The sequence below is a fragment of the Passer montanus genome, unplaced genomic scaffold (assembly GCF_014805655.1).
Source record: "Passer montanus isolate IOZ18808 unplaced genomic scaffold, ASM1480565v1 scaffold20, whole genome shotgun sequence".
Taxonomy (NCBI): Eukaryota; Metazoa; Chordata; class Aves; order Passeriformes; family Passeridae; genus Passer; species Passer montanus.
In genome coordinates, this window is record NW_024366592.1 from 11,478,286 (window position 1) to 11,496,517 (window position 18,232).

At 41.8% G+C, this 18,232-nt stretch overlaps 1 protein-coding gene across 1 annotated transcript in view; it reads right to left on the reverse strand.

Annotated features, from left to right (window-relative positions):
* The window catches only part of AGK (acylglycerol kinase), a 36,449-nt gene extending 18,636 nt beyond the window's left edge, over positions 1–17,813 (reverse strand). Inside the window, exons 1-6 of the mRNA XM_039708039.1 lie at positions 17,499–17,813; positions 9,618–9,657; positions 5,307–5,386; positions 3,940–4,015; positions 2,558–2,650; positions 1,619–1,651 (exon numbers count right to left, since the gene is read on the reverse strand). Coding sequence (XP_039563973.1) covers positions 1,619–1,651; positions 2,558–2,650; positions 3,940–4,015; positions 5,307–5,386; positions 9,618–9,657; positions 17,499–17,599 — 423 coding nt within the window. The 5' untranslated portion in view covers positions 17,600–17,813. The remainder of the gene's footprint in view (positions 1–1,618; positions 1,652–2,557; positions 2,651–3,939; positions 4,016–5,306; positions 5,387–9,617; positions 9,658–17,498) is intronic.
* Between the last annotated feature and the right edge of the window lie 419 nt (positions 17,814–18,232).

Here is an 18,232-nt window from a genome sequence, read left to right on the forward strand (position 1 = left end):
CCACTGCAGAAATCCCCCTTTGACAGAGTAACTTTTCATGGCAAAGAGATTTTCTCACTTAAGAAAAAGAAATTAATTGATTCCTCTGCCATCCAAATAATGAAGCAGCAGAAGGTCTAATTTTTGGAAGTCACTGACCATATTATTTTTCTGTACAGCTGTTCAGCAAAAGCGCTTGTTGAAGGAGCAAGTTACTACCCTGTACCTCATCTCAAACCTTGCTTTTTGAAGTGTGTCAGCAAACCACAGTAAACTACCCCATACCCCAGAGCACCACGCCCCTCCTGGGGGATGCTGCCAGTAGCACCAGGACACAGCCAATCCACAGCCACACGGGAATTTCCCTCTCACTGCTGTGTCTGTGTCACCTGTGAGTGCTAACACTCTCAAAAACTCTGCTCTCATTTTCTTCAGCACTGCTTTGCAGTGTGCAGCTGCAGTTTGCAGCTCCTGCAGTGAAGCTCTGCTCCCCTGGCTGCTGCAAACAGGGCTTCTGGAATACCTTGCACAGGCTCTTATGCAGGCAACAGTGGTGTGACACCCCCCGGAGAAAAGGGAAGCAGGGCACAGAAAGAGGGAGCTCGAGGGCAGATCTCTACTCCTAGGACAGAGAGACATGAAGGACAAGAACTCCTTGGCCAAAGACATGAAGTGACACAGTGGCAATACTACAATGCAGTATTCCACCCACAATTGTGCTGGATGCAGAATTCCCCACACTACTGCAAAATGATCCAAGCCACATCGAGAGAAGAAGCCAAAAAAATAAAGATAAATTAGCCAGTAAAGCCTCTAAACTTTGCTTCCATTATCATCAGATTATAAAAGTCTCAGGATCCAACTATAATAACATTAGATTTAAAACAATGATGTATCAGAATTTATATAACTAGCCTTCCTTTAAAAATACTGACTTGGTTGCAACTCCCCCTCGTCACATTCAGACAAAGCAAATGCCTAAACAGATACAATTCTAGCTGCCAAGGGTATCATCATAATCTTGTCTGGATCATTTAATAGAGGTTTTGCCAGCTCCTGCGAGAAGGTTTTGGGAACAATGATTCCCTCCTTTCTTCAATAACAGTGTCCTCCCACTTTAAAAAGAAAAATCTATCTCATTTCGCTTCAGAGTGATCCACCTTGAGAGGTTAAAATTTGCTTAGTGCAGCCATCTGCATAGGTAGGTATGCGCTGCTTGAAGAAACAGCAAAGCAATCCCAAAGCAGTAGGAGAGTGACCATAACTGAATTCAGTTTCAAGCCTGTACAAATACAACCAAAAAATGTATTTTTGCCCAATGCTTCTGCCAAACAAAGTGGCATACACAGCTGGTCCATGGGTCTTAGAAAATTGAGCATTTGGTTTCTCCACAATCCCTGCTCTGACGCTGGAAACTTCCCAAAGCCACGGCTTGGGAGTCACTGCACTCCCTCAGAAAGGGAACCAAGAACAGCAGGCAGCATTGCAGGACAGTAGCCCAGCTGGACTGTGGCACAGAAAGCTGGCTCCAGAGTAGTAAGCAAAGTATTTGCTGGAGACAGCTGAGGCCAAGAGATCAGAGTGGATGCACAAGACACTCCAAGAAATAAAAAAAAAATTTAAAATGACACCTTCTCACCTCATCTGCTCTACGGAGAAGTCCAGTTATGACCTGAAAAACATGGGAAATGCTCTGTTTAAAGTTACAGTAAGAACCTATGACATTCTTAACCATGTTTAATCTTTGAGAAGATTTAAGGAGCAGATACTCTTTTATGGAAGGTGCTACAGTTGTTTACATGGGAAAGGAGGAATGTTCAGCCTGCAAACATGTTGGAAACAGCAGGTTTATGAGTGTGCCTGAGTACATGCTGGTACCACAACCAATGCCAGTGTAAATGTTTTAACACTGAATGATGCTCTGCATAATGCAAAACCAGCACTGGTCAGTGCAATTAACAAAAGGCCAGAATGAACCTACAGATGTATTCTGATCTCTTTCTCCTAAGGTCATTACATCCATTTAGCCATTGTCTTATGCAGTTAGAAATCAGGAACTGCTTGAATAAAATACAGTCTTGAAAAAAGACAGTATCCTCCAGTTCTGCTTCTGTCATTAATCATCTTGACAATAGGCATTTATTAAATACGTTCCACGCTTTGTTATCATTCCCACGTAATTTTTAAATTATCTGATTCCCACTAAGCGAAATATTAATTCCTCTTGGGGAGTTTATAGAAAGGAAGGAACTTTGAAAACCAAACCACTACAACCACATCACACAGAAAGAAAAAGTCAGAATCATGTCCCTCCAAAGAGTTGGCTCATTCTAGAATGAAGTCCTGGAAGACAGCTATGTCACACAATCTTTTTGCTCCCACTCCCATCATGTCTTAACACTAATACCAACAAGCACAGTGTTCTGTCCCCAGAATATTAGAACATTTACTGAAAACACAGATAATAAACTGGACAGATCTCTAGGAACTGCTGTTATGATGCTGCTACATTGCACAGACTCAATCTTCTTGCCCTTGGCCTAACTATGAATTTCAAGAAACCAGGCCCCTGCAGTACCTCTTGGACTGTGCCATCTCCTCCTGCAATAATGATCAGATCCGTGTTTTCCATTAATTCCAGAAGCTTTTTTGCTTGTCCCTCATAATCAGTCTGAAGAAAAAGAGATCCAAATATGAGCACTGAAATGACTATTTTTAGTATATCTCTTTCATAGAAAAAAGAATCATCTATCTATCTGGTTTATAGTTATTTTTATAAAGGCACACAGTACTGTATATTACTTACATTCAGAGGTTTTTTCAACTTATAAGACCAGTTTGATGCATAATATAATATGTGCAAGTAAACACACACACAGAAGTTAAATGAAATATCAGAGCAAATCTTATTCAACAGATCTAGAATATCACAGCAACCATCTAATTTCCAGTTAATATTACATTGAAACAAATCCAGAAGCCAATCACTTGCAGAAAAACCCCCACTATCTTTAACAGCCAAAGTGCTCAAGTGCATCTCCTGAAAGACAGCATCAACTACACAAAAGGCCACTGCCATTAAAACTTTTTTCTATAAAATTCATGTCTTTTACAGAGCCATCTCACTTCCTGGCCCAGCCCTGTTTTGGCAACTTGTCGGGTCTAACACTACCAAGCATCAGTTTTAAGTCTTGCAAAATGATTTCTTCTCTTAGGGTGCCACTAGGTATATTTAATGATCAGAGAAAGGGATTAATAAAAATAGCATTTTAATACTAAACCTTGTGGAAAAGATTCCAAGACAGAAAGATGCACATCAGAATTCTTTGCTGTTAAGACACACTGACTATTAAGCAATCCACATATTACAGCCTCAAAAAACCTGCAGAAAGATCAGAATTCCTTCAATGTTTCCTTGTGCTTCTCTTTCCAAAGGAAACCTGTTGTTAATTCACACCATTTGGAGCTCAATGTTCTGCTTTCATGGTGGGAATGTTGAATTATTTGGAGAGACACAGAAATAATTTCAGTGTAAAGATAAAAGGTTATTTTTAATTAATCTGAATGGTTCAACTCCATGTCAAAATTCCTCACTTTTCAATTCTTCAAGTTCAGGCAGAAATGACAAATTCAACAGCGATGGGCACGCACCACTAGCCAGAACTCAAATATTTAGAGAGTTTTTTCTCAAACATGAATTACAGAAGGGCTGCTTTAGACAGACAAACAGGCACATGTACTGCCTTAGCTGAAAATTAAAATCTCACTACACTGTTTGAAAACCAACTGTGAATTAAAAAGATTACGTATCGGCCTAATATCTCAGTATTTATTTCTTTCTATAAGACATCTACAGGACAACTGAGAATTTCAAATGCATACAGATTTGAATTTCAATTCTTCAAGAGCAGAAAGAAGAGAGTAAATATTTCTACAGTAACAGGACCTATCAGTTCTTACCTTAACCACAGTTACATCCAAACCAGACAAGTGCAAGATTGGTGCAGCATTCTTTTCAAAAAGGTTCCCAGCTTTGCTAGAAATAACAGAGTAAAAACTGTTTAATGACGCCTGTGGCTGAAAAAAAAAATATTAAAAAGGAAAGAAACAAATGAATAGCAAGAAGAAATCCACTTAAAACCAAGCATTCAATCTCCACAATCAGTCACTCAACCTGACAGTCAGGAAAGATGAGATTTCACGTGGTTGAAATGCATTAGGTTTCTAGTCTCATATCTCAGATGTCAGGGTTTCGTTGCAGCTTCAATAAGTGCACAAGATGCTATCTAACTTTTGCCAAAAATAATTTAAAAAAACCATTAAAACAAATTAAGATCTCCAGAAAGAAATTTATTAGAAAATGAATGACTTACGAAGCACTAGCCTTTAGGACCATAAGGAAGGCCCATGTAGGCTTTAAGAAGTATTTTTAAAATCCCAATTATTTATTACTACATATTATTAAATAAGGTTAGAAGCAAAATTCTGACCTTTTTTTGTTGTAGGACTTATATTTTTGTGCATGTCATTGCATAACACAATATATATCATTAAATTATATCAAATAACAAAATATATATCAAAAATTATATAATTAACTATAAATTGTTTACAAGTTGAAACATGAGACTTGGTTAATTCCATGCATTTTCCAGGCACACAAAAGCATGTGAGTCCAAGGACTTTCATGTCAGCTACAATATTCCCCTCATACTGGTAGTAACAAACTCCCTGCCCCTTCACAAAATGCAACTATTCCAAAGCTTATTTGATCAGCAGAAACAGACACACATCACATCCAACATTATGGTTTTTCTGCTAATGAGGATGCATAAATAGCTGCCGACCTCTTCCAGGAGTCTTGCTCCAAGTCCATATTTAGCCTCTCAGTTTGTGGGCACATCCCTTTCAAGGGCAGGTTCCCACAGAAGTAAGATCACTTCTTGCCAACTTCAAGTCTTGAAGCAATCAAGGTCATCTCTTACTTCTATAGTTTTTGAGGATGGAAATATATCACATGCAAAAGTTTGGACGGAATACAAAAGAATTCTACATATGAAGGAATGACAAAGGCAAAATACAGGATTAAAGAAAAAAATGGAAGGAAAATATGTTTAGAAATCATTCTTCCACCTCAAGAAACTAATTCTATTTCTCATCCCAATATTTTTGGTGAAATAAAGTTTGGCATAGTTACATAGCACCAGCTTGGCATCAGAGGGAGGCAAAAATGAGCTCAAAAATTTGGCTAGCTTTTATAGTGGACAGCAGAGCAAAAATGCAGAAAGAGTGCCTCAAATGAGAGTGCTAGGAAGGGGGAATTTTACCCTTTGCAAGCTGCTGGGTTGAGGAAGACTGTTGCTTTCTTCAATGGCATAGTGGCAGGCATCAGCTGGTTGCCAAAAGCCTAAGTAAGAGAAAAAGAGCAGGGCTCAGTTTATCTTTTAAGCACACTGTTAAAACAGTTCACAATAATGCATCTCTACAAATGTCAAGGGGCTTTCCAGCCTCATGACATTCAAATGACTTCCATCTTCAGCCATTGTACAGGTCTCTTATTCAAAGGCCTGCATTCTTAGCAGCAGCTCCCATCACTGTCATAAGTACTCTTTAGTTCATTTTTACAATTCCACCACCATTTCGTTTTTGTCAACCTCTGGTTTTCTGTAATGGGCAGAAATCCAGGGAGCTCTCCTTGACTCCAAGGTTACTGGATTTTCTTTCCTTATGTAATCCTGATACACCTGCCTGCCACCTTCTTTCTGCATTCTTTTCAACTTCTGAACTTAATTCCTCTATCTCTTCTACTTATTTTAGTATTATCTTAGGAAAGATAATTATAAGAGAATCTGCCTTGACCTATAAGCAAGTCCACTGTTCCTTTTACTTTTTTTAAACTAATCTCTCTCTATAAAAATCATTAAATTCTTCTTCAACTTTTAATCCAATTCTGAAAAAGTGTCTCAATTTTAAATTCTTTGAGAGTTTCTCCACAAAGCCTCTTGCACTTTGGACCTACTTCCAAAGTTGTTCAGAACAGGCCAGGAAATACAAAACTTCCACACGTTACATCCTGCTCTGTAAGCTTCTAGAAGGTCACTTAAAGGCAGCCTGACTAACACACCAAATCCAACTGGATTTGAACACAAGACATACAATACCATCCAGAAGCCCCAAAGTCTTGGTAGGAACCAAAGACTACTGTGCTGAACATGGCCCAGTCAACTGTTCCTGCCTTTTTTGACCCCTTCCCTTGGAAGTCAACCTGCTAGCAGGAATTTCTATATTGAAGGAGGTGATACCGTACAAAAAGAACAGTACATTTTAGTGGCTGTTAGGTATTTAAACTTATTAGTAATTCCACTTGCAAACTTTGCTCAGGAAACCTCAATTTAAAGAAGGATACAGCTGGCTGTGCTGCTTAAAACATCCAAATTTCTTCTTCAGGAAAGAAAAAGCATGAGAAAAGTGCTGAGAGAAATCTTCAAAGAAAGTGAAACAAATCAATAGCTCTTAAGCTTTACTCAAAGATCAGCTGGAAAACAGACCAACTTATTATACTGGAATTGGGGAATAGGGGCTCTCTAGCATGTTACAGCTGTTACAAACAACTAATTATTTGCTTAGGGGGCACAATATGATGTATTTGCATGCTCCAAACAATCTAGCAAGGCTCTAAACAACCCAACAAGGCTCATAAAGATTAGTAATGACATAATTGCTTCGTTATGTAACGTTTATGTTACATACAGGGGCATTTCTAAAGCAAATGCTGATTTGTAAGACAGGAAATAAAAAAAAAAAGCAATATTCTAGAAGTCTTTCAGAGCAGAACATAAGTAAAGACAACTTACAGTCATACCATAAAAATGGTTATTTATATATATATATATGTATAATTTAGGTAAGCCAGTACCTTTTTAACTTTCTGGTCACATGCACACTTCCAGGTATTGTATTTCTGGACTTCTTATACTTAGACATTTATGTTACATACAGGGGCATTTCTAAAGCAAATGCTGATTTGTAAGACAGGAAATAAAAAAAAAAATGCAATATTCTAGAAGTCTTTCAGAGCACAACATAAGTAAAGACAACTTATAGTCATACCATAAAAATGGTTATTAATATATACATATATATATATATATATAGGTGCACACTGTTAGTATATTTTTTTTTGTTTAACAGAAGAGGGACACAAAAAAATTCCAGCAAGCATGCTGGAATTGTTTCCAGTCTGGAGAATAGAATGTGGACTCTCACAAATTATGAAGGTTTAGCAAGACAAAAGCAATATTCTAGAAGTCTTTCAGAGCAGAACATAAGTAAAGACAACTTACAGTCATACCATAAAAATGGTTATTTATATATATATATATGTATAATTTAGGTAAGCCAGTACCTTTTTAACTTTCTGGTCACATGCACACTTCCAGGTATTGTATTTCTGGACTTCTAAAATGACAACCACTATTCTACAACTTTGAAAATTGCTTTATACAAAGCTTTTATAGTCTTTTATGAATATCAGCAAAGAAACTACATTCTTTTACAGAAAACTATCCTTGAGTGAATTGTTTGCCAGCTAAACAGCACCTCTTTACACGTGCCCAGAGTTCAGCAACAAGGTCAATCAGCAAGACTGATCTGCCAAGGAAGACCGAGTCAGCTGACACTGACTTATCCCAGAGACAGAGGTGTAAAATGTTAAAAATATGATAAATGGGTTCTTTATTACAGAATCTTTCCATAATCATTTGCCACACCAAGGCTGTCATCATAAACTGGTATTTAAATTCAGACACATATAGCAGAACCTTTGCATGAAATACTGCTGTCATGGATTCTCTCCCAGGAAGGCACCTCCCTCATCAATTTGATAATGTAACAGGCATAAAAACCTAAAAATCCAATTTAAAAATGGTAAGAACTTCACACACACTTAATTCAAACTAAACTTTTTCTTTGGTGAGTTTGTCTCTATTTTTTTTCCTGATACTTATATACAGCACTATAAAAGCAAGTAGCATTTTTCAAACAATTTTAGATTGTTGTTATTCTGAAGAACACGCCAGACACTTAATGCCTTAATGCAGTACTGCTGTGTGTTTTCAAGCACTATTTGGCAATGACGAGTCAGTGAGAAAGGAAATTACAGCAAGAATTGATTACTAGGCTTTCTGGTTCATTCCTTTCTAATGCAGGAGTCTTCTGCAGGACATTTTCTCAGGCTTTAACTGCTAAAATTGCAGGAAGCTTTATTGACAGTGCTTTTGTATTTTCATTTGTAAGAATAAGCCATAATGGAATAGAACCTGTCACTTAATAACTGGATTTAAGAAATGGGAAATTCAGGACTTCCACAACTGAACTATCTGCTGGTACCAGTCTTTTCCTTAGCACTTATACCTTTTTGACAATACACACAAACCACTTCATCAGCTCCTTTTAAAGAATTGCTTTGATTTGGTCAGCATGCTTCAAATACTGAGGTATTAATGGCTATTTCTTGTGATATAAAAAACTTCTATCACTTTGTTATTATGTAGTAAAAATGAATACTGAAAACATAAAGACTCTGAAAGTACTAGTATGGTTTATGAAAGCAGTATTTCAAGGAAAGATTTCCTTGTTTTTTCATGAGCAGTGAGTTCCCTTACATCTATTCTGGCATGAAGATCCATTGTACAAGACAAGTTGCTGTGAAAATCTTTCAACAGCAGATAGGCTAAAATTGGGATAATTCAGGTGCACAACACTTCCTTATTGAGAAAAACTATTTTCACCATTCTACTCAGGCCCCAGTACGTAGCAATGCTGGGAGCAGTGTTACACCCTGCAAAATGTCAAAGATCTATCATGAAGAAGCAGGTTTAGAATAAACTTTATTTGTGGGAGGTAAAAACTCTTAAAATCCTACAGAAGTGATGTCATCCATGGGCAGCAGCACTTACACCTCCAAAAGACTGCTTATTAAGGACAAGATTTCTTTGTTGGAATATTGCAGTATGGGAGTTTGTTGACTGCTGTTTGCCCATGCAGGCCACAAACTAAGAAATGCAACAGTCAGCACCCTGAGAGTAACTGTGCCCCCTGAACAGAGGCCTTCTTGTCACTGATCAGCAACTAGGCTGTCCCCATTAAGTTTCTAGGAGATGGGTCCCCAAAGAGCAGAGTCAGTCAGTCATCACAGCTGCATCCCTGATAAAGTCACTCAGGGTCACACAGACAAGAGCAGGGTCTCTGCAGCTGAGCACTGACACAAAGTGCTTTGTGCTGCTTCTGTCCAGCACACACCCCTCCTGGTGGGGCTGGGATTTCACTCTTATCCACAAATCATCTTCCTGTTAGAAGTTTACAGGCACAGAGCAATTTCATGTGCAGCAATGGAGGTCTGGGGAGCTCCAGCAGTGATTGAGATCAAGGATAAGGCTGCTCCCCCTGCAGCAGCAGCCAGGACACGCAGGGGGCAGTACCCCCATCCTCCCCCGGGCATCAAGGGAAAGAACACAGATGATGGCATCATTAGAAGGCTTGGCACGCACGAATGGCCCATTGGGAAAATCTCAGGAGCCCTGCATAACCAAGATAAGAGGCAGATTTTAATCTAATTTTATTACTTTAAACAGTATTACCTGGGCTTCTTGGCATGCAGCTCTTCGTAGCAGGTTATCACTATGAGGTAAGACAGAAAAGAGAGGGGACATTATGTTGTGTAAGTTTAAAACAATTTGCTCATTTTTAAAATGTAGGTGCATACCCTTTTTACACACACTTTGACAACACTGGAACAGAAAAAAACCCAAAACATTTTAAGGATAAAACACCCCCACTGATGCACACATGCATTCTTTTTTTCCTGCATGTGCACACAAGCATTCTTTCTACAGAAAAGAAAAGCAGAAAACAAAGACCAGGATGGCAAGTGTGCTGAGATTATGGAAGCTCTGGCACACTGCATAACTGTGATTTATTTATTAAATTGCTACATAACTGCACTCCAGAGCTCAGGTTTGGGTTTTTCCAATGTTCTTGCTGCCTGGTGTTTACACTAAAGGTACTTACCACTATGGCAGTGTAGAAGGGTTCTAAAGAGGACTTAAGTCTTTGTGCCTTACAACTGTGAACTCTCCATCAGTCTGCAAGCCAAACACACTTTAATGCAGCACTTCCCACTCACCCAAGTCTGAGCATGGCCCAAAGCAGTAACTCAGAAAGGTGAAAAAAATTCATCTCATTAAGTGAAGGGTAAAAACAAAAGAGAGATGCTCAGTGTTAGATATGTCACAGATGGTCTGTTCAGAAATACATTTCTGACTTGTCACTGGCAAGGGTATACAGACAGCAAGCACTGGAGACACAGCTACTGAGGAATGAAAGTCTATTCCTTCCCCAGCCCCCAAAATGCCCTATTTCCCCTTACAGACAAAATGGCAAGTACTGTTCTGCTGTGCCCAGAGTCTTGCCTGTCCTCCAGATACCAATACGCTCCATCCTCCAGCTTGTCTCTGCCTAACACCTGGCAAGACCATGTATTTTTGTCTCAAACTATCACACACAAAAAAACCCTACTTACAGTCAGCATACCAAAACAAACACTGTACCAATCAAAAGGATTAAAGGCCAACCAGACAAAAACAGGTGGCTAGGAGAACAGCACACTTCTGCCCCAAAGTGTGGCTCGTCAGGCCAAACCCTGCCATGGAAATGGCAGAAAAGAAGGCAAGGTAAGGCCAAACCCAACTGCCATCTATCTAATTCCATTGGTTTACAGTGGTAATTTGTTTTCACTGTTTATCTGTCACTGGAATTATATAAGCTGCTCTTTTTGGCATCACCAAGAGATGCTGCAGTGCCATGAAACGAGAAGTAGGGTGACTTCAGGTGAGATATAAAATTGGGTTCTGCGAAAATAACTACACTATAAAAGCCAGATTTATGCCTGGCAATAATGAAAAGACAAAGGAAGAGTTCAAGCATGGAAAAAGAAAATATGTGAATAATACCTCATCAGGTTAACAAGTAACAGGAATGTCTGCAAAAGAATTCCTCAGAGGTATGCTGTCATATTTGCTCCTTAAAACCAAAGGAGTAGATAAGTTGTATTAAGCACCTGCAATATCACTTAGAGGAGCAACAGCCTTGGGTTTGATTGCACTGACATGATGGAAATGCACCAGTTAAAATAACTCTGCACAGGCTGGTGTTCCAGGCTGTGCAACAGCAGTGTCACAGCTAATTCCAGCTCAATCAAGACAGCGTGACAGGCTGAGCCCACACTGTGCCACTGAGGGCATGAGCCCTCACACAGGGACATTTTCACCTCCCTCTGTGACTACGTGTGGCCAAAGCAAATAGAAAATAATTGTGATTTCAATACATAAAGCTGAAATATTATGGGATATCAAGGAGCCCTCACTATCAAATGATAGCTGCACAGTGGATGTCTTTGAGAATTGCTGTCCTAACCTTCTGAACAAATCCCAGCCAAACCCACGTTATCTGCTTACTTGACATTGATGCTATTTTGTTCAGAAGTCAAGCTCTGTCACACTGTCAGCCAGGCTGTTTTCCTGGTGCCCCCAGCTTTATGCTGCAGTGTTAATTGTCTTTAAAATGAAGTCCAGCAACATTTCCCAAATACAAGCTGAAAATACTGTGCTCTCTTTCTCAACCTCAAAGATCCTCAAAACAACTGTCAAGGATTCACCTCAGTGATTTTTACCCATAAAAATTAAGCTTGACAGTTTAGATGTCAACATTTATGCTGATTTTCTCCTGCATTGAAGCACTTAAAGAGACAGAAGAAGCCTATTTTAACACTTACCATTTTAGTGTCAAAGGAAATGTTTAGATTCTGAGACTAGAAGAATCATTCACCATCCAGCAATTTCCAGGTGATTTGTCTCACTTCTCCAGCAGCACAGCACCCAGAATTCCATATCATCCCAGCCACACTCATAGGACTTCCACTTAATGCAACTGGGACATTTCAAAGTCATCTGAGTTTGTCAAGGATGTCCCAGATTTGGTTTAAAGATGCCAGGTAATAGGAATTTTTTCATTTCCTTAAAGTATTATGTCAACATTTACATTCAAATTCCACAAAAAACAGTACAGGTGCACTCACAGGGATGCATTTGTAAGAACAGCAGTCCACCTCCTTCATCCAGCTGTTGCATTTACTCACCTCACATGGCTCACCTAAACTACCCCAATTAGCCCTGCAAGTCCTCTGCAGGTCATAACAATCACTAAATAGAGCTAGAAAAAAAGTGAAAACCAGCTAAAAGGTAACTTCTTAAAGTCTTCTGCCTCAGTATGTATTTAATCTTGAAATATGACTGCTCACCAGCTCCCAGAAAAGATGAGACTTTAGTAACAAACATAAGATTTTGTTGATTTTTTTGGGGTATTTTATTGTTTACTATTAGGGAGCAACAAAGCTTTTTCAACAATCCTCAAACAAGAGCAGGTAGAGGCGGAGGGAAATTGCTCCACTGCCTTAAAGAATACAAAGAGATTTCTTCTGACTTGCACCATATCCACAGCAAACTAAAAATCAATTTTTACTTCATGTTTCCCCTAAGGCCTTATCTACACCATTCGGCCTTAAAGCCAACAGACAAGCAGTGTTGCATCTGCTGGCAAACTCAGGGCTGCCTTCCTGCTGTGGGAATTAAGCATCACATAGCTCACAGCTGGGCCAACTTGCTTAAGCAGTAAAAAATTGGGAAACGGAGAAGAACAAACAGTGGCAGCAGGGTATGGAAGAAAGAGTCTGTCCTAGGCTGAACCCACAGAGAACATTCCCAGCACAGCCTCAAGGCCAGCAGCCACAGCAGCACAGACTCTGTGGAGACCAGAGCAGGCCCACACCAAAGGATGGAACCAACACAGAAGGGACTCAAGAGGGACTGGGCAGAACTCCCCACTCCCCTGATGTGCCAGGCTGCCAGCACACAAGGCTCTGAGAAGACAACATCCATATGACCTGCCTGGACAGGGCTGCTCTGATTTCTCTGCAACACCCCTAGGGCAGGACAGCTGGCCAGTGCTCCTGTCCTGAACGTTTTCAGCTGGAATAGGGCATTAACACTCTCACACATAAGCACAAGATCCACACAATTTAATATGGATGCTCCTCAAGATGAGGCTGAGTTCTGTGCCCAAGCGCCAGCAGAAGCCAAGGTGGAAGGACAGCTCCCATGATCAAAGTCACTCAGGAAAGCAATGAATGCAACAAGGAGACTACAACGAAGTTGAACTGAAGCTGTCTGAGGCTCTCAGCTGCAGCAAGGGTCTGTCTTAGATCCAACCAAAGCAACTCCTCTAAAAGTGATCACACTACAAATGTAAAAAGAAGCTCAGGATCTCATTCCAAAATGGGTTATCAGCATTAAATCTAAGACTATTAAATATACTCAAATATGAAGAAGTCTAAAAACTTTAAAGTTTTGTGCCTGTACCTTCAAACAGTTTTGTGAGGAGAAACTTGAGCAAAGCTGTGCACACAGATCAGCCCTCAGGAGCTGTATCAGAACTCCTGAAAAAGATTTTATCTTAGCAGAGAGCTTTTTTGGCTGCTTCTAATACAGCAAGAGCACAGAATCCTCTTTACTGGGTATTAGAATTTACTTCCATCTTGGCCTTGGAAGGGCATGAAAGACAAATCTTAGGTTTCATCAGCTTTACCTAAGACTCAGAATTTATACTCTGTTTTTTTGACAAAGTTTGAATGAAATAAAGTGAGCTACTCAGGAAGTATATGCAGAAAGGTGACAAAGTGAGTTATCAGCTGGCAAACACACAGAGACTAACATTCAAATTGTAGATAACAGCACCACTCAGGATTACTGGCAGGCAGTCAAAGGCTCAGGTGCTTTGCCAGCACTTTCTACTGAGAATGTCAATACTTTAACATATACAGAGTAAAACTAAGTATGTGATGAGTCCACTGCCTCAGTAGAAATATCTAGGGTCTCCATCCTGACATGGTGATGATCACTGCAACAGTCTGGTCAAATCTGACAATCAGTTCAGCTGATGTTCATCATGCTGGAGACTTCATTTCTGCTGATTTGACAGAGCTGGTAACTCACTGCACCCCCTGGGGATACAAAGAACAGCTGCAGCTCAGTTCAGGAAAGGTGACCCAGGACATAAAGTTGAGAAGGGATTCCAAACTTGACGAAAATTTTAGAACAATCAAATGGTAAAGAACAATCTTTATTTGTGATCACCCTCACGTGTGTGTTAAGTAGAAGTATGTTACTGTGTATGAGCAGATAGCTGACAATCTGCATACCCTGCAAGCTTTGATCTAGGATATTAAATAAAGTGTTCCTTGTACCTACAACATGATATGCTACAGAATAAAATGAGCCTAATATATAAATTCATGCAATCCAGACAACCTCACATGTAGCAACACTGAGTTATTTGAGACTTAACACTGAGTATTTGCTATCCTAAATGCAAGACAGTGGATCTTTAAAGCGTATTATTTTATGAGAACAAAAGGAATTTTAAGATGCATAATGGTTTTGCAAGAACGGCAATGGGGTTCTAGTGAACAGTAGTTAAATCAGACATAACTCCTATCATTTGATACATGAAAAACCTTTGCCACCTCCTGACTGACAGCCCTGTGAAGAGGTACCTTCTGCACTATCACATGCTCAGAAGGGCTGAATAACTCATGGCAGAAGGGGAAAAAGCACAAGGCTTCCTACTTTAATTCTTCCTGCTCGTCCAAAACTCCTTACTTTTACATCAGTCAGTATTTGAACAAACACCTCATGAACTGAAAGGCTCATACACTGATCCAGAAAAGAAATGCTGCAGGAAGAAAGTACCAGGACTAAGCAGCTCCTCAACCTTTACAGTTATTGCCATCCACAACCTTTAGACCAACTCAATGATGATCCATCACACTCCAGTGCCCCTCTTCCCTTTACACCCTAGGGAGCACAAGGGCACCCGCACCAGGCTCCATAGCACACTCTTCAGGGTGTGCAAGGGGGACTCCCATGTCCATTTCCAGGCAGGGAAGAGGCACTGGGAATGAGCCTGGAAAAGGTAACATTCTTCTTGTCCATACAGCGTCCTCCAAAGTCTTCAGGAAGTACTTCAGAGCTCTTCTGTGAGCTTGGAGAGACTGACTACAGAAGAGCTGCCATTTATCTGCAGGACAGATTGTTATTTACAATAGCTCCACTTAATGCAGGCATCATGGCTGCTGCATCCAAAAGAAGAAAGAACCTTGAGAAGTCAAAAAAGCAAATCACCTTCTCCTTGCAAGATAAGTATTTTAGAAAACCCACAAGGATGGAAAGAGGGATGCAGGATGGCAAACAAAAATTTTCTTCGGCTGCAAATAAACGACCAACATCTCAGCTACTTCCAGGAAGTCAGAGGCCAATCTGAGCCAAAGCAAGGCCCTTCATCAGGAACTTGTGATGCCAGAAACCAAAGCACAAGACCTCACTGCACTTTAAATGTGTTCCCAAAGGGCAAGTATCAGTCTAGTCAGGTATGGCTCATGCATAGCAATCGAGCCTCTGATGTGGATAACAACAAGCCTCAGGGCCAACCCAGCCCCTACAGGTCCTTCATTAACCTCTCCCAGAGCTGTCTGTGGCCATCTTTTCATGGGGCAAAAGGCACCTCCCTGATCCCCAGCACAACTGGGACATAGCCACAGAAACTGGGAACAGGGAATGTACAAAACCACACCAAAAGCCATCCCCACAAGCTGCAGAGAAGCATCCTGGCCTACTCCCTGGTGTCCACCTACCACAAGGTAAGGTCCTCACCGTTCACAGAATATCACAACGGGCTGTTGAGACCACTTTTGAACTCTTCTTTACACTTTTGTCATCAGGCTCTTGTTCCTTGTTTTTCTCTAACCTGGATAAAACAACGCTCTGTAGGGAATGGCCCAGGAACCGCTGAACAGTTGTCAGTGTTTACAAACAGTGTTTGAAACTCTGAAAGCAGTAGCTATGGCCTGCATCAAAGCCTCACTGAGCTGTCTGTCATCACAGGACTTCTTTTCTTGCATTTCCTCTTAAGGAAATGCTGCATTTTCCTTTACAGACCATAGGGAGATTGGAGAATGGCATATGTAAAATTTTCTGCCCCCAGTACATCATCTGGGTTAAAGCACCATGCCTACACACTTGGGGCTAACAACCTCCACACACCAAAATTTAGATACCAGAGATTCCCTTTTTGGTTGTCTGCCTTTCAGATTTTCCTCCTTATTCCCCACTACATCACCTGTGGCACACTCCACACTCTCTGTGATCCAAACACAATTTCACTGCTCCCACACAAGAAAAGAGTGTACATCTGAAGCCAACAGCACACGGGCACAACAACTCCCTGACACAACAAAGGGGACACTGAGCCTCAATGCTTCAGGTAAGAAGCAAGCAATTAAAGCAGATGTACCATGCAAAACAAAGGTTGATTTAATGCCAAAGTCCCCAGGTAAAAGGATGTGAAGAGAGTATAAAAACAACATAAACAGATTTATTTTCCTAACTTTTCCACCGAGGCTTTGGCAGGGTTGCAACGTAAGCAGAAAAGAGCATTGTTAAAAACCTGAGTAAACAATTAAAAATCATTAAGACAGTGTCAATAAGCAGCAGAACCAAAAGTAACACCTTTTAAAAATAATTTGGCTACACCTGCTTTTCAGCAAAATGCATTACCCACAATCCTGAAGGAGAAGGATTAAAAGATGAACTCAGCTTCTTTAGAAACACAAATGACGATTTTACTTGCTGTAAGGGACATTTACTCCACAGGTAAGCAGTGGCAATGACACCACCAGGTATAACTTACGGGAGGAGCAGCTGCCAGGCTTCTTCCCAGCTGGGTGGGCGACAGCAGCAAAGCCCGCATGGGGCAGGGACAGCACACAGCTGCGGTGCCCGGCCTCGGGAAGAGACTGGACAGCACACAGCTGCGGTGCCAGGTCTCGGGAAGAGACTGGACAGCACACAGCTGCGGTGCCAGGTCTCGGGAAGAGACAGGGGCTCCGGCCGCAGCAAACAGGAGGCGGGAAAGGCCCCAGGCACGGGGCCGCCACGCTGGGATGAGCCCCCTCAGCACACCCTGCAGCCCTGCTTCCAGTCACCCTTATAAAGCAGGCTCAAAGCAAGCAAGCTGAAGGCACACGCGTGGCTCACCACATTCTTGTTGAAGGTAGGAGTCAGAAAACCTTCTCCTCTCCAAGAGGCCCCAGCACTGCCCATGCCAGCCAGACATCGCCTCTGTTCAAACCTCCCGCCTGAAGCCGTCCCAGCCCTACAACACGGCCGGCGTGGGAAGGCAGAGCAGGCACTGAGCCTCCCACGCCCCCAGCTGCTGAGGCATGAGGGAGATCCATCCCCCGGCTGCCGGGCCCCCGAGAGGCGACCCCATTTCAGGCGCTCCCCCTTCCTCCATCTCTCCCTCCCGCCTCCCCGCCCGTTCCGGCCCGGCCCGGCCCCAGCCGGCATTACCAGTGCTTGCCATAGAGCCAGTGTCCGCCCCAGCCCAGCAGGCAGGCTCCGAACGTGGATTTCTTCCAGTGGTTCCTGAGGGCCGCCAGCACCTTCGCCATCGTGCCCCGCCGCGCCGGGGGCCGCTGCCGTGCCCGGCCCGGCTCGGCTGGAAACGGCGCCCGCGGCCCCGGCGTTCCGCGCTCGCAGCCGGCCGCACCTCACGGAAACAAACAAACAAACAAACCAACCCCCCGCGAATCACAAGGAAAAGAGAAGAGTTTTCACTCTTCCCAGAGTCCCGGCGCTCGCTGCCTTGCTCCAGCCCCGGAGCGGACCTGTTGCCTTGGGCTCCTGGCTGCCCGCGCTGACGCTGCCGGGAGCACGGGCAGACGGAGATGGAGCGGCGCGGGGCACACAAGGGAATGGGTCTGTTTGCCACGTCAATAAAAATATCCAGGGTGTCTCCCCCGCCCACACACACACAAAACCCCCAAAAAACCAAACCAAACAAACAAACAAAAAAAAAAAAAAACACCAAAAAAAACCAAAACAAAACCACCCAAAAACCCCCCAAAAAAAAAAAAAAAAAAACCCCAAAAAAAAAAACAAAACAAAACCACCCAAAAACCCCCCAAAACAACAACAAAAAAAACCCCAACCAAAACAAACAAACAACAAAACCCCCCAAAAACATAAAAGCCCCCAAGAAAACCCCAAACCTGCCAAAACCACCAAATCCAAACCAACCAAAC